The 17,278-nt window shown below is 49.1% G+C and overlaps 1 protein-coding gene across 2 annotated transcripts in view; it reads right to left on the reverse strand.

Moving 5' to 3' along the window:
- Window positions 1-10,032: 10,032 nt before the first annotated feature.
- Window positions 10,033-17,278, reverse strand: part of UBE2F (ubiquitin conjugating enzyme E2 F (putative)) — a 55,763-nt gene continuing 48,517 nt past the window's right edge. For both annotated transcript variants that reach the window (XM_080798909.1, XM_080798910.1), the window contains 2 exons: window positions 15,052-15,114; window positions 10,033-11,332 (listed from right to left, as the gene is read on the reverse strand). In XM_080798909.1, the coding sequence (XP_080655035.1) occupies window positions 11,282-11,332; window positions 15,052-15,114 (114 nt within the window). In that variant the 3' untranslated portion in view covers window positions 10,033-11,281. The remainder of the gene's footprint in view (window positions 11,333-15,051; window positions 15,115-17,278) is intronic.

A 17,278-nucleotide genomic window follows, 5' to 3' on the forward strand; every position in this document is an offset into this window, starting at 1 on the left:
GCTTGCGGCGCCGGGAGGCCGGGTCTGCAGAATTCGGGGCGGGGGGGACGCGCAGTCGGCGGAAGGGCCGCGGAAGCCGAGGAAGGGGTGTCGAGGCCTGGGGTGGGCCGAGGAGCGCGGAGGGGGCTCCGTGACCCGCACGGCGGGCACGTGGGATGCTGCTGCACGCAGCTGACAGCCGCAAAGTCAGCTGTGCACGGGCCGGTCCTAACGGAGCCCTGAGCACCGTGCACCGTGGTGCGCACGTTCACTCTTTCCTGATTTAATCCCGGGGACATCGAGTGCGCGCTGTTAGGAGGACATCGAGGGGCACAAAAGTTCAGCGTCTTGCCCGAGTTCGCACGGTAGTGAAGGAGTCGGAATTTGAATTCAGGACTGCTTTGCCAAGAAATTGAGTTTTATTCGGCTTTTCGAAGACTTTCTCAGTTTGATCTCCTGTTGGGGTCCGGAAGTTGTCTCTTCCAGCTCTGCAAGTCTCTGCATTTCTGGGCTCCTTATTTCCTTTCATTCTTGCTTGCAAACTGAGCTCATGTCAAATGTAGCCATAGCAAAGGACACACATTTTTTTTTTTTTTTTGAAGATTTATTTGCGAGAGAGCAGGAGGAGGGGCAGAGGGAGAGAATCTCAAGCAGACCTGGTGCTGCGTGCAGAATCCAAGGTGGGGCTCCATCCACAGCCCTGCGACCACAACCTGAACCAAAACCAAGAGTCCACACTTAATCCACCAGGCCACCCAGGGCCCCAAGGACACACCAAAATTTAAGCAGCAAAGAGGTACACGGAGCTCAAGGACAATCCAAAAGAGGAGGAAAGGAAAGGGAATTAGGAAAGAATGTCTAAGAACAGATGGGAGTGTAAAGTGCAGCCGAGAGGACGTGTGGCAAGTGTCTACCTTATACGAGGATTAGGAGGCACTGATGGATTTAGTTCAAGAAATTTTAGTATGGCAGTGGGAAGAGGGCAGAAGAGTGTGCAGTGAGTTGAGGGATGAATGGAACATGAAAGAGTGAAGAATATGCTCAGGCCTTTCCCAAAGGCTGAGAAGGGAAGGAGCCAAAAAGGGGGGTACAAGATTAACGGAAATATTTGAGGACCTGAATGTGTTTATATGCAGAAGGGAGGTAGCTGACAAGGACACTGGAGATAAGAAAGAGCCAAAGCCCTGGAAGCATTGAGAAGGCATGAGATTAAGAGCAAAAGTTGGGGGCACCTGGGTGGCTCAGTGGGTTGAGCCTCTGCCTTCGGCTTAGGTCGTGATCCCAGAGTCCTGGAATCGATCCCCGCATTGGGCTCTCTGCTCAGCGGGGAGCCTGCTTCCCCCTCTCTCTCTGCCTGCCTCTCTGCCTACTTGTGATCTCTGTCAAATAAATAAATAAAATCTTAAAAAAAAAAAAAAGAGCAGAAGTGCGTGGGGAAAATTGAAAGGTAGGGGGTAGGTTTCATTCTCTGAATCTGCAGGGATGGGAGCTGGAGGGCCCCCAGGGACAGCCGACAAGGTGATTCATCTCAAGCCCTTCTTGGACCAATTGGGCAGTAGTTAGAGGGTCTGTGTTTCAGGGTGGAGATAGTAGTAGTGGAGTTAGAGAGACAGATAGTGCCCACGTGGCTGGTGAGACACCTGGAAAGAACAGAGCATCTGCAAACAGAGGACCGACTGCGGAGGCAACAACTGTCCTCCTCACTCTGACTAAAAGCAGCGTCTGGTGCAACAGGCAGCAGCCGCCACCACTATTCCAGGTGGACTGGTCAAATAGGTGCAACAGAGGACCGGAAGGATGTCTTAATTGTGGAGATAAGTGCTCAATAAAGACCAAACATTTGAGGAATGCTATCTCCCTGAAAACAAGATAGTGAGTACAACCAACAGAAATCAGGCCTGAGGGCAAAGGCAGTAGTAGCACCAGCAGAGTAACTCTTTAATAGAGGAAACTCCATAAGGAGGTAAATGGCTGGTTTTGTTAAGGTAGTTAGTAAAAAAACAAATTAAAAAAACATGTTGCACAAAAACTATAATCAAGTTTTATAAACTCAGTAGAGTTGCTGGGGGTTGGGGAGGAGGGAAGAAGGAATAGAACACAGAGGATTTTTAGGCTGTGAAACTATTTTGAATGATAGAGGCATACCTATCATTGTTCTTTGATTTAGTGTGCTACTCAGATAATGGGTTTTTAACAAATCGAAGGTTTAAGATTTCCATGGAGGACGTCACTGCAGAGGGGCTGCAAACAGCAGGAGAACTGGAATTCCAAGTGGAGCCTGCAGATGGGACCGAATCACGGCAATCCTGTGATTGAACCTGAGGGAGGAGGCGTTGCTTCCTGGGGCCAAGCAAAGAAAGTGGTTTCCCGAGATGGAATCTAGTCCTGGTGACAATGCTGTGAAGACCATCGATGAGACACCAGACGGTTAGGATATCATGTCTGCTGAGGTGCTAAAGGGGTGGCAGGAAGTTCTCCTCTGGGTGAAATGCCATTAAACAGCATCACGTGCGACAGAAAAATTGAGAAAGGAAGTCAATTGATGGGCAAATCGTTGTCTTAATTTAGGAATCTGACAAAGACACCCCAGCCGTCAGCAGCCACCACCCTGATCTGTCAGCAGCCATGGACATTGAGGCGCGACCCTCCTCCAACGAAAGGACTATGACTCGCTGAGAGCTCAGATAATGGGTAGCATTATTAGCAATAAGATATTTTTTTAACTACGGTGTGTACGGTTTTTTTAGACTTAATTCTGTTGCACACCTGATAGACTACAGTACTGTGTAAATGTAACTTTTATATACAGTGGGAAACCAAAAACTTCATTTGACTCGCTTTATTGTGATATTTGCTCTCTTGTGGCATTTTGGAACAAAACCAGCAATATCTCGGAGGTATGCCTGTACTATCATAATGGATACATTTTAGTATCTGTTTGTGAAAACAGTTCACACTAAGTGTGAACCCCCAGTGAAAACTACAGACTTCAGGTAATAATGATGTGTCAGTAAAGTTTCATCAGCTGTAGCAAATGTTACATTTGTGGGATGTCTACAGTGGGAGAGGTTGTGCATGTGGGGGGCAGGTTACATGAGAACACTACTTTCCACTCAGTTTTCCTGTGAACCTAAAAACACTCTAAAAAATAGTCTATTTTGGGGGTGCCTGGGTGGCTCAGTGGGTTAAGCCTCTGCCTTCGGCTCAGGTCATGATCTCAGGGTCCTAGGATCGAGCCCCACATTGGGCCCTCTACTCAGTGGGGAGTTTGCTTTTCCCTCTCTCTCTGCCTGCCTCTCTGCCTACTTGTGATTTCTCTCTGTGTCAAAAAAAAGAAATAAAATCTTTTTTAAAATAATCTATTTTTAAAGATTATTTATTTATTTCTTTATTAGAAAGAAAGCACAAGTGGGGGGCAGGGGCAGAGGGAGAAGCTGAGCAGGGAGCCCCATGTGGGACTCAATCCCAGGACTCTGGGATCAAGACCTGAGCTGAAGGCAGATGCTCAACTGATTAAGCTACCCAGGCACCCCAATAGTCTATTTAAAAAAAAAGAAAAACAACCATAAATGGGATGAAAGGAGAAACTTAGTGAGCTGAGTGCCTGAGCATAAGAATTCTTTTAGATTATTCCTCAAAAATACAAAGGGATAAAAAATTTGAAAGAAAAGAAAAATCTATCCAATACAGTGATTTTCAACACAGAGTGACTTTTTCCTCCAGGGCACATTCGACAATGCCTAGAAATAATTTAGTTGTCCTAACAGGGGATAGGTGCTTCTGGGATCTAGTGAGTAGAAGCCACTAACATCCTATGATGCACAGGATTGCCCCCAAATGACGGATTATCTGGCCCACAGTGTCACAGCACTGAGGGTGACACTCTGGTGTGGTTCCACATTGCCATTCCGTATTGTATTCCGTCTGAGGACGTCATTCAGAATTTCTTCTAGTGCTAGGCTTCTGGTGCAACTTTCAGTCTTCGCATGCATGAGGACAGTCTTTATTTTGCCTCCATCTTTCATACTTTCCCTAAAGAATTTTAGCTTGACTATTTTTCTTTTTTTTAAAAGATTTTATTTATTTGAGAGAGAAAGCACTTGCTACACAAGCAGAGGGAGGGGGCCGAGGGAGAGAGAGAAGCAGACTCCCCGCTGAGCAAGGAGCCCAATGAGGGACTCAATCCCAGGACCCTGGGATCATGACCTGAGCCAAAGGCAGACCCTTAACCGAGTGGCTCACCTGGGCACCTCTGGAGTTTTTTTTCTTTTAGTAAAGATGTTTCTCCACTGTTTTCTCACTTGCATTGTTTCCAATGAGAAATCGGCTGTTAACCTTTCTTTTTGTGCCTCTGAGCATCATGTGTCTTTATTTCTGGCCTGATTTTCATAGTTCTGCTCTGTCTGATTTAAGCAATTTAGGGTGTGATTTGGTAGGAAGAGTGGGTTCCATCTGTGTCCCAGACATTTCCTCTTTCATGTTAGGAGATTGTAATGTAAGTTCTGTGTAAATTTTTCATCTTAGTAGGCAGAGGTTTGGTGGCCAGAGGTTTTTGGGGCCAGGGGCTCAGTGTGGAATTCCTTTGGCAGGTGCTGTCTGGCTGCCCTGGTGCCTCTGGGCAGGGGATGGTAGTCTCAGGCTTACTGAGATAGAGGCTTCTGGGCTGGGCTGCTTGTGGCAAGTTCTGGATTTTTATTTTTTTGTATTTTTATTTTCTAAAGATTTATTTATTTGAGAGAGCTTGCACACATGTGTGAGCAGGGGAAGGGGCAGAGGGAAAGGGAGAGAATCTTAAGCAGACTCTATGCTAAGTGCAGATCCTGACACAGGGTCCTGTCCCACTACCGACCCTGTGATTGTGACCTGAGCTGAAATCAAGAGTTGAATGCCTAACCAACCGAGCTACCCAGGTGATCCAGGATCTGGATTTTAAAAATTCCTGTTTGTCTTTGTTCTGGGACGCAGTTCATTTGAAATAACTTGATCCTTTTAAGGCTTGCTTTCCAGACACTTGGGTGGGACTAGTGCAGCCGTGGGCATCTATTTTCTCATTACCAAGCTCATCCCTCTCCAGCGCACCGCAGATCACAAACCCATTGCGGCTTATGGGAACGTGGACTATGCCTGGCCTTCTATGAACTCCAGGGGTCATTTTCTCTTCTCCTGTTGGGTGGTGCTCTTCCCCACCCTCAGGCAGTTTCCTCAGGGACACATGCTGGTCAGTCTCCAAAGGATGCTCTGGGAGGACCTCACTGCAGGTCTCCAGAGCTGGCTCTCTGTGCGGCCCTCTCTGCTGGGAACTCTAGCTCCTCTGGCCTTCCTACATCATTAGTTCCATCTCAAGGTCAGTGCCCTGCTGGGTTCCACCTGGGCCTCCCCTTCCCTGGTCCTACTCCAGGTCTCACTCAAGGATCGCTGTCTTGCTTTGCCTGTGTCTGACGTCAGAAAACTGTAGTTCTATCTCTGTTTTTTTGCTTTTTGAAATAGGAGGATTCCCCAGCCCTGTCACCCCATCTTAGGCTAGTACAAGTGTCCTTTCTGTTCTCTTCCTTCTGATGGCCCCTCTTTGTCATTCTCTTCTGCACACTGGAAGAATCCATCAAATTTGTCCCCACACCATCATCTCTTTTTCCAGCATCTGCCCTGCCCTGTGGTGGAGATGTTGCAATGGCTACAGTTTCATCCTGTTGTCCTTTCATTTTAGCCTGTTGTCCCTTTAAGACTTTCTGATTCCAACTCAAAGGTGCAATTCACTGCATTTTCCTAAATATGTGGTTTTCTTCCCTGAAGTCTCTTTCAATCCTACACACTCCATTTCCAATGTCCTTTTCATCCTGCTTGATATTATTCCTTCTCTACAGAATCTTTCCACAGTCCCGCTTCCTCAGACTGTTCAGACTTGGCACGTGCAAGCCGATGGACAGAGGTTTGCTCTCCTGTGTGGCAGCAGGTGCCCTCCACAGCTCTTACCTTGCTGGACGGCATGCCCAGCTCCTGGTGACAGGACTGTCTCGAGCAGATTCGCCAGTGTACTTGTGCCCCAAAGCTCCTGGAGGATGTACTCCGTGTGAGTGATGGCATTGTACTAAGCTCTTCAGTTACTGTGGGATGGCTAAGGTCCTGTGCTCCTCATGCCACCTGACACCTGGGACAGGCAGTACTGCATATGGAAGCCTGGGCAGGACGAGGATGCCCCGGGAACTGCCCATCTGCCTGTAAGGTAGGCTTCCCAGTGGCAGCACCATGTGACCTGAATGATCTTGAAAGGACACACAAGATGGCTGTGGAGCTCATCACAAGGCATGGAAGCACTCTGAGGCCAGGCAGGGTCGTCAGGGCAGGGCTGGCAGAGTGGACAGGTGACCAATGACAGTGTGCTCCTACGCTAAGCACTGGGGCCTTATTCTGGAGGCAATGGGAAGATGTGGCTTGGTGAAAGGCTGCTTTAGAAAGCCCTCTGGCAGCAGGGTGGGGAGGATGTGGAGGCCATCCCACCAGTTTGTTCTGGTCTCACTGGCGTATCAGCCAGGTCTCCCTCCGTCGTGCTGCTCTCCTGCATCAACTGTGGTTTTACACACCTCACTGACTGGTCTGGCAAGGCGCACAGCAACCACAGTGGGATCCATGCTCACTGGACTCCACCTGCTCCCGATCCATCAAGAACCAGCCCAGGGAGACGGGTTGTCTCTTCTCAGACTCACTTGAGGCTGAAATGCCTCAGGAACAGGATACTGGCTCTTCACCCACGGGACGGCCCTCACCTTATGGCTCCTCAGTCTCACCCTGGTTGGGAGTGGGGGGGTGGTGGAGGGAAGGACACAGGTGAACAGGGCTCTTGAGGTTGGAATTAATTTTTAAAGAGATGTTTGGGAAGAACAACTGACAAGTACCATGTGGTGTGCATGGGAGTGGAGTGGGGAGCCAGGTCAATGCGGTCTGACCCCGAGAGGATAAAAACCCAACACCAGAAACTGCACCAAGACAAATCAGTCCTGTGAGGCCAGAGACTGAGCAGACTCCCTCTGAGCGGGGAGGAAACACTGCTGGGTGTGAACTATGGACCGGTGGCTTGACGGGGAGGCCATACAAGGTGCTATGCCATCCATGGTTACAGTTTTCCTGGCCAATGTCCCCTGACAAGTAATTGCTGCACCCGCCCTACTGTGCTAGGGCCCAGAACCCCGTCTCTCCTCCAGCACTGGGAACACTTGGGCAAGCTCTTCTTCCAGCGGGCCCTGACATAAGCCAAAAAGTGAACTTACTGAAGAACTCTGGCTCAGTGAACGTGGCAATGAAAATGAATGAGCCCTAAGGTGGATTAAAAAGATTATAATTCAGTCCTTTATACAGCTTAACATGAATAAATAGACATTCTTAACAAAGTGAGGTCCCCAAATGCCTTCATCACCGGGCTTTGTTGTTTATCACTGGGCTTTTTGAAGAACTTTTTCAAACTACAATTCTTTCAATTCATCAGTTTTGGTAACCCACGGAAACCCAGGGCATGAGTGGGGCCTTCACTGGGCAACATGGAAGCCTGTCAATTAGCTGCTGTTACTTTGAGGGAGGAAAGGGGAGTAACAGATGCTCTCATTTTACAGGTTCTTTGGCAAAGGGAAAGGAAAAAACGTTATTTTGCTAAGACTATTAGCATTTTGCTAGACACACTTTCATGAAGAATAATGAACTTATGGCAAACCTGACTTTCCAAGGAGAAACATTTTTAAGTGAATGAAGTGAAAACACTCCTGAAATAGACTGTACTTGCTGGAAGAGTTTCGTTAAAGACTGCAATTGGTGGCTAACCAATTTTACAAATGGTTGAAATTTTACATTAAAAAAATTCTAGTAGATTCTGATAAATCTGCAAGAAGTCTGATTTTGTAGGAATTTGTGGTTTTTTTTTTTTTTTCACATCAACTTCTTTAAAGGCTATGAGAGGTAACAGAGCAACCCTAGAGAACAGCGGGCGTGTCCTTTGAACAAGTTTAACAGATCTTACAGATGGCCACTGCCTGGAGTTTGTTTGCCCTCTGGGATTTTTTGTTGTTGTTCAACTCCAGAGCCCAGCAGAAGGGCTGTTCCATCTGCTTCCGATGCCATCGGAGGAAGACATGCTGGCTCTGCTGCCAGGTGGCCCAGGACTCTGTGGACTGGTCTGGCTGCAGCCAAGTCATGACTAGCATGCTTTTGCCTCCCGTACCCACAACGGTGTGGAAATCTGGCAGACTAAGGGCACAGGAAAAATGAAACATTTAAACTAGTAAATACCAAGGTATATATTCCTTTTAAAGACTGTATGTTCAGGGGCACCTGGGTGGCTCAGTGGGTTAAGCCTCTGCCTTCGGCTCAGGTCATGATCCCAGGGTCCTGGGATCGAGCCCCGCATTGGGCTCTCTGCTCAGAAGGGAGCCTGCTTCCCCCCCCCCCCCCGCCTGCCTCTCTGCCTACTTGTGATCTCTGTCAAATAAATAAATAAAATCTTTAAAAAAAAAAAAGACTGTATGTTCAAACTATTTTAGCTCCTGCAAATGCTCTGAACCAGCTCTCTACAAAGCTTTCTCATGAACTTCTGTCATGCGACTGCTCTAGCAGGTGCCAAACCTGGCTTCATCTGCAATGGCAGAAATCACGAACAGCCCTCTGAGCCTGTCAGTGCTTGTAAATGACAGTAGATGAAACAGGGGGTCTTGTTAAAAGCAGAACCCAAGGCACTGCCCCCTGAGCCAGAGCTCTGCCAACACTCCAAATACAGTGAATGAAAACACAGATGAGGAGCAAGGGACACAGACGCGTTAGCACTTGACACTGGAGCCATACACTAGCCCCAGCTCCTTATGAAGATTTCGAAGGGAGGTAATTTGCAGGTGGTGTGCTTGAGGGAAGGGGAGATGTGAGCCTTTCCTTCTGACAGGTCTATCCTGGAACTGTTTCCTCCTGAGTATGCCTGAAAAACATGCTGCTGACCCATCAAATTCTAAGCAGCAGAGTTATGGGGACGCAAGTGGACATAGGAGAAATCTTGGAGCTTCACGTCCCAAGGGCCTGCTCCACTCCCGTCTGGCTCAGTACACCCACCCCGGGCAGACAAGAAATCTACTATCACCGAGCTGGTGGAACACATGAACCAGAACCTGAAGTGTTCCTTTGACCTGAGTGGGGAGGAGACCTCAAGAAACCAAAAAGGCCTGGAAGTCAGGGTTCTGCAGCCACTAAAAGATGCCATGCCACCCCCCACCCCCCGGCCAAGTAGGCAGCACAGTATCAGTTCTCTGCCGCGATGGGCCAGGCTGGGTGGTGTTCTTAACAAGATGGGGTAAGGGACAGGGCCCTGAGGGATTTCCATTGGACGGAGAGGGATGATTCTGTCACGCAGAAATGTCATTTTTGAAGAATTAATGGATCTCTGATAAGCAAAGTTATTTGTCTGTCGGAATCCAGAACAGCTGTCCCTTCCATTCCTTTACCTACAACACCCGTATTTCCATTCACCTGTGGGCGCTGACATCACTTCTTCACCTCCATCTGCACCGCCAGCTGTGCAGCCTGGGAGTTGCCCCAACAGCTGTGAGGGGCATCAGGACTCAGGCGTGTGGGCAGGTGAGATGCTGGCTGCAGACCTACCGAGCAAAGGCCAGCCCTGAGTCCAGCTGACCAGGTTCCTGGGACACCGGTCAGAGCTCCAAGTGTGCAAGTTACAGTGCCTCTCACAGGCTTTAGGAGGGGAGATTACTGTTGTCTTCTCACAGGCCCCGAGACTCCAAGAGGCCACTGTGCCCTCGATCCAGCCCCACTCTTCCTGCTCTGTGCACCAGTGTGGCCCATCAATCAGCCCCCACCCCGACCCCCAATCTAATGGGTACAATTCCTGATTACAAATGGGAAGCACAGCATACATTCCTTCCCTGCCGATCTCCAGGAAGACTGACCTTATAATCAGACTGTATTATAAACTGTATATACAACAATCCAGACTGGGCAGATGGAAGACGGGAGAATCCAGAGGTCAAAGGAGGCTGTCAGTGAACTTGAGTGTGCCAGGCAGGCAGCAGGTGAAAACCATACAAACATTTATTTTGCATTTGATTTCACTCGTCCAGATGTCTAAATGCTGGAGTAATCCATCTGCCTCCTTAGTGTTCTTACCCAGCATGGGCCTGCTGGAATACGGACGGCTACGTGCTGCTGCTGCTTCTGATTCCCGGCCCCCAGACCAGCCGGAACCACAGCAGTCTCAGAAGGCCACAGGTACTGTCTCAGTGACTTCACACACTGGTGGCTGATTGCTGAGGTATCCCTCCTGTCCCTCAGTACATGAGGCTCTGACTCTCTGGCATTGCCCACTGGCTCACAACCACAAGACTGCTGTGGAAACACCAAGTCCCTGGCTGGTCTGGGCTCCCACAAGTTTCCTCTGGGCAGCATGTGAGAAAGGGCTCCCTGCCTTTTTCCTTTCCTTTTTCTTTTTCAGTTATCATCCAGATCTAGCTTCCAAGGGTTCCAAGACTTCCTCACCCCATCTGGACCCAAAAGCAAGAGCTGATTTTTAAAAGCCAAATTCGTGTTTCATTTGGACAGAAGGAATAATGTGTCTTTCATATTTTCTTTGTATTTCTCTTCAATAGTTGCTTGACCCAACATCTTTCTGTCTGCTCTATACAATGAAAATACAAACTAAATGAGAATAGAAAAAAATAATTAAAGCATTAAATTGTACAAATTACAAATCTGTTCCAAAATATACTTACATTAAATAAAATACGCATTTCAGTAAGAGATCTACAGTGAATGACTATGCATTCTGGGAAGCTTCACAACATCTAGGCAGGGCCAACATCCGTGGGAGGAGCTAAGAGAATGTGCATCCAATCACAGTATGTAGCGGGTTTCTTATTGCCCCTCTGCGAGCTACACTGAGCACATCATCGGCATCACTTGTGCGGGGAAGGACTTTGGGAAAAGGGGGAGAAGCAAGCGCTAGCCTCAATTCTGAGTTCGTTACAACTTTTCAGGAATCTCATCAATAGCCTATACAGTACAGTTTCCAAAAAGTAAACATGTTAAGGGAAGCAGACAACTCTTTAGAACCCCAAACACATTTTCTTGCTGTATTTATGTGGGACTCTCCATCTACAATGGGCAGTCATGAAGAGGTTCTTCCTTGGGACAGCATGGTCACAGGATGTGGATGACCCTATGGGTCTGAGGGGAGCACGAGGACTGGGGAGGGGGAGCTCCCTCTTGGTTGAGGTTGGAGACAAGCCTACAACACAGTCCACAGCCCCACCGTCTCCTCCTCCTATCATCTTGCATAACGCTTCATGTAGTCTTCCACTTTATTCCGGAAGTCCTCCTGTGGAGCGAGAGGGATCAGAGAGAGAAGGAAGAAGGGAGAGCGAGTCAGCGAGGGAAACACAGAACAGAACAAGTGGCACCCGCCCAAGCCAAGAAGCCACTGAGAGCTCTCCAGAGCATAGGAAGGACTTGGCCTCCAACCCCTGCCCCACCTCCTGCCCCCCAGCCACTAAGGCTGCAGGATAATCAGAAGCCCAAGGAGTGGGATGCCCTCTCCCTACGGCTCCAGGGGCCTGCTGTGTGCAGGAGGCTGTGTGCACGCCATGGAGCCACTGTGCTGGGAGGGCTGTGGGTAGGGACCCAAACACAGAAGCTCTGAGTGGAAGGCAGTCTAAGACCCTTTGTTTTGCAAATGGGGAAAGTGAGGCCCAGAGTGTGGTCAAGGTGGCAGTGTAGGTCAAGACAAGGGTCTTGACCTCAAAGGCAGATGAGTCAGAGTTGCTGTTCTCCGAGGACGTGTGTCCAGATCTGTCTTCCTAGAACCCCCCAGACCCTGCTGCCTCTTTAAAATGTGCCCACTTTTCATGGCGTGAGTGAAGCCCACCATCCAAGTGACTACTGTGCCCAGAAGAGCAACCCCCACCCCCCGCCAGGCATCAAGCAGAGGCCACCTGGGCGCCTGGCCTAATTCCCCGGTGAAGAGAGGACAGTGTGGCCCTTGGTGTCCCCAGGCCAGTATGGGCAGGAAAGTGTCCAAGTTGTGCCCCTCAGGTCTAATGTTAAAACCAGAGTTCCTTGGCCTTGTAGGACTGAGCAAGGGCCCCCTGGGGCCACATGTGCCATGAGGGACTTGGAGCTTGCCCACCCCAGAACACATGCATTCAGTGTTCACGACACTGTGATCTGACAGGTGGAACTCAACCCTCTTACTCCTACAACACGGCTACTAGGTGTTGTAGGATGGTCATGGGGTCACACTGCTTCAGTCCCATCATGTGACAGGTAAGGCCACAGGCCGCAGAGCCCCTGGTAGGCGCTGTGCTGGCTGCACCCTCTTGTGGCCAGTCCTTGCCTGGAGTGGCGTCTAGAAGGGGGCAGAACAAGGAGCAGTCCTCCTCTTCTGCCACACTTAATTCACATGGTGACCCTTTCAAAGTCAGGGTGGGTTCCTGGTTTTAAGGTCTGAAAATGGTTTGGTGGCTTATCTGCCATCTCAGGTGAGGAAATGGAGAGCTGCTGAGCCTGCACTTGCAGAAAGGACTCCCACGAGCCCTGACTTGGCCATTCCCACAGCACCCAGAAGCCAACAGCACCGTCAGCCACTAGGGAGCCACAGTCACAGCTCGTGAGATGTGAAGACCATCCTGACCTCAGGTGCTCAGTCTCACCCCCCATGCTCTCTCCTGGTCCCGGACAAAGCCCAGAGCTTGTGGCCTCCAGAAGCCCTCTGTGCTCAGCCCCTGCTGCTTTCCTCTCCTTCCTCTGCCCGAGGGCCCACAGAGCAGAGGCCACAGGAAGACTACAGACTCTGGAGCCAGACTGCCTGCATTCACATCTTGGGTTCTGCCCCTTCCTGGCAAGTCTGTTACCTCCATGGTGGCTCTGATTCCTCAGCAGATCAGGGATAACAAGAGTCCCTCCCTTGTGGAGATGTCAGGAGAATAAATGCTCTCCGGGACGTGGGTGGGATAGGGCTTGGGAGGGCCACCCGAGGATGCTGCTGCTGTCAAATCGCTGCTGTCCTGCCCCCCCGGCTCTAGTCACGCCAGCCTGTGTCCTCCTCCCTCAACACCCCTAGCACATTCCTACCTCAGGGCCCTTACACTACTGTTAACATTCTCCAGAATACTCTTGCCTGATAGCTATTTGGTTCACATCTGATCTCTACTCACATCTTGTCAAAGGCCTTCTCCGAGCACACTACATAAAACAGCAAGACCCACCACTGTCCCCCGCCCCCAGGCCTCCATCCGCCACATGCTTATGTTTCCTCGTCTATGCTCTGCCTCTGCTAGCATGTCCGCTCTGTGGGGACAGGGACTGTCCGTTCATGAGTCGATCCTGAGCATCAGCCCCTCCCCTGGCACTTCAGTGGCTACCAGTCCAACTTGGGGTGAACAATGAGCACAAAATAAAGAAAGCAGCAAGTTCAATAGCTGTTGTCATGACTCAGCATGAGGACGGGGCTGGGGTCTGGGGATTCATGTGGAGGCATCACTGTCTGGAGGATTTTAGGTCCATCTTACTGCGGCTAACAGTTCATAAATACAAGTCTTCCCCTTATTTCATACAAAGAGCAGGAAGCAACCTTTGAAGAAAATAAAAGGACAGACCATTTATAACTGGTCTTTCTCTACCTGGCCCTGTAAGCGTTCCCATCATTATCGATTTCTCTTCCTGACTTGGCCTGTAAGACAGTGCTCAGCGGGGAAGTCCATGTCAGGGACAGTGACAGGTGGAGCTCCAATGTGAATGGAGCCGCCTGAAAAGGTGCAGGGGTGCGGGGGGTAGCAGGCAGGAGCACACCTGCAAGGGCTTGTCATCGCAGTGGACAAACCAAGGCTTTGCCAGGCAATGAAAGCCTGCACAGGCGGTAGGGGGGACTGACTGCTGTGGGTGGGCGAGGCCATGAGAATGGCCGAGGGGACGCCCATGCCCAGGACCGCCTGATTCCATGGCACACCTGCTGAAGGCCTCTGCTGTTCCCAGCCTCCTCTGCCTGAGCAGAAGCACCCACTGACCCTGCACGGCTCACGGGTCCCTGCTGTGCTGGCTGGTTTGATGAGCCCCTGCCGGGGTTCGTGCCAAACAGTGCGGCTCTAGCGGTGCCCGCTCTTCGGTAGTAGCAAACATCACACATGGCACATTTAAAATGCCCCCTCTGGCCCGTCACAGGTCTCCCAGAGACAGAGGCCCCTGCTCTTCAGCACTGTAATTAGAATGAAGTCAATGGCATTTAGAACTCTCTAGACTCCAGGCAGGTGTTGTGTAACAGCCTCGGTAGCTGATTCCTGGGGTGGCAAGGATTCACAGGGAAGCCGGTTCAGAAAATGAAATTTGAGGCTCTAGGACTAAACCAGGTTAGCCCTGCAGGGCTGTCTGCTGATGCCTTACTGGCTAATGAGCCTGGCCCCAAATGAAGCTGCACAACCTCGAATAGCCTTGTTCCGATCCCACAGCCATTCCCAGACTCCTACTCCTGCTACCAACTTCTCGTCCATGCACTTTTAAGGATGTGCACAAGAGGGACACTGACTGCATTATCATCTGTAGCTGGGGGAAAAAACCACCTATGGGGAAAACCTGAGCGCCCACCACTCAGAGAATGGTTGAAAAATGTACAGTAGAGCCACTTTATGGACTATTAGCTCCTAGAATGGGTAAGGGTTTATGCACTGATTTGGAGGAAAAAAGTTTTTTTAAAAAAAAAGGAACTGATGATTAGTAATAATAAACAGGATCCCATTATTTTGGACGGAAACGCATTGGGCACCGCAGTGCACAGGCATGCTGGAGGACCCGACGGTGTGAACGCTGTATCCCTATACTGTCAACCCAGTGAAGTAACAGTGGCCTGTTTTAAATCCCTCAGACTGAATTCTACTAGGAAATCACATCTAATAGGAACACCTATTTATCACAACACCTTACTTATCAATCAACTGCTTTCAATTCCAGGCATGGACCTACCATTCTCAGCCTCCTCCTTATCTAAGCAAGAGCTGCTAATCATCTTTTTAGCAAATCCATCAACCTCGATCACTACCACTAGCTTACCTTGTCCCTCAAATGATGTTCTGCAGCCTCAATATTCAGCGGATCATCAAAATTCAAAAGATCCTTAAAAAGAGAGAAACCCAAAGTAAACAACGGAAAGAATCTGTTTCTCTGTTGTCACAAGTCTTCATTTTCTGAGCCAGATGACAGAAGTCTACTCAGCAAACAGGAGAAGCTGGAGAGTAGGGCAATCCCATTATGGATCCCAGGTCCTGTGATGGACGCCCACGGTCTACGAGGTGCTTTCTGAACGTTGGTAAACCGCTGACTGAAAGATCACGATGTTTACATACAACTGTCCAAAGTTTGGTGAAAATGAAGGATAGTGATCACATTAAGTTCTAATGCTCTTTTTGATGTAAAGAACCACTTTCATTATGAGCATTTCCAAATAAAAGTCCCATTTTTTCCTCCAAAATTCATTTCTTCTTTTAATTTGTGACGAACATCTTTGCTTCTCTAAGTTTGTGGCTTCCACACTGACCTTAACCAGATCTTTCCTTTATCTTTTTATTCCCCTTCACAGCATGACACTCATACCCAGCAAGTATGGGGTGTGGAGCCTGAAGGCAGGATAGCGCCAGGAGGACCCTGTCCCCAGGCATTTCTACATTAGAAAACCCTGAGGCAGGGGTGTGTGCTTGGCTGGCTCAGTCCTTGGAGGATGAGACTCTTTTTTTTTTTTTTTTTTTTTAAAGATTTCATTTATTTATTTATTTGACAGACAGATCACAAGTAGGCAGAGAGGCAGGCAGAGAGAGGGGAGGAAGCAGGCTCCCCGCTGAGGAGAGAGCCCGACGCGATCCCAGGATGCTGGGATCATGACCTGAGCCAAAGGCAGCGGCTTTAACCCACTGAGCCACCCAGGCGCCCCTGGAGGATGAGACTCTTGATCTCGGGGTATGAGTTCGAGCCCCATGTTGGGTATAGAGAGTACTTAAAAAATATAAAATCTTTTTTTTTTTTTTAAATAAAATCTTAAGAAGAAAACCCTGGAATGGCTACTCCCCTCTCCCCATGAGAAACAACACGGATTTCAAATTGGAGGCCATGTCTTATCTTTACACTGCCTACTCCCCTTCTTAAAAACTAAGGCAGTGAGATTTGTTCTTATGAGAAGTCACTGCTTTCCAGAGTCATCATCAATGGTCACTATAAAGACAACTGTAATTCTCCCTCAGGAGAAATGTTTTAATTGGGGGCTATATTTGGATTTGGAAATAAATATGAGGTATGACCAATATGTTACAAATATAGCAAGGAAAACTCTTAAGTCTCTATGATCACTTGTAAAGTTGAACAATTAGACTTCAAGTCCTAGAAACAGGGAAAAATATAAGGCACATAGATGAGATGCCCAGTGCATATGAAGACCACCAGACACACCAAACTCTCCATCTTCCTTACCATGTATCTGACCTAAGATGAACATATTGGCTGGAACAACCACTACAGGCTTAATCGGCCATTTCGGTTGGCCCTCTAGAATGTGGAGCACTGGAGAGACAGGGACTGCATCAGATTAAAGGCTCAATCAATGAAAAAGCAGTGTGACCTGCTGGGAAGATTTTAAATCCTCCTGCAGCCTTCATGGCTCTAGAAGTAAAACTGTGCACATCCATGAAAAAGCCAAACCAGGACCACAACAGAATGATGGCACTACCTTCCCCGGGGGTGAAGGGAGGGCAGAAGACAGGAGTGCTGGGATTGCTGCTTCTGCTACAGGGATCACCTGGGACAACAGATGAGAAGGCAGAGGGAGGCAGGGCCCTGGGGTCTAATTTTGAGGCTCTGCTGCTTTTTACTTTGCCGCTGGTAAGAGAAGAGCTCTGTGACCTAGGACAGCAGCCTGGCCCCAGATGCCGGTTTCGTGTAAGCACACCTGCCGTGGGCCAGGAAGCTGCCCCTCCAATGACCCACCCGTTCTGAGGGCTGGACGGGTGGGCTCGTTTTCATGGAGGGTCAAGTTTTATCAAAAGCAGCACAGCTTCCTGCCCCGCCCCACAGACAGATCCCTGAGGCTCATTTCTTCTAAAGCTCTTTAATGATCAAAGGGCAAAAACTCAAAAGAATAATATTTTATTAAAAAAATCCAAAGAGCAGCTTTTAGTTTCTCCCTGTCCCCACTCCTGCCCTCCAGCCCCTGCCTGTGACAGGCTGTTTTTGCAGACAGCAAACTTCGGCAGCTCATCACTGAGGAGAGAATGGTTCTAAGGTTCTGGGTTTG

Source organism: Martes martes (assembly GCF_963455335.1).
Source record: "Martes martes genome assembly, chromosome: 3".
Lineage (NCBI taxonomy): Eukaryota > Metazoa > Chordata > Mammalia > Carnivora > Mustelidae > Martes > Martes martes.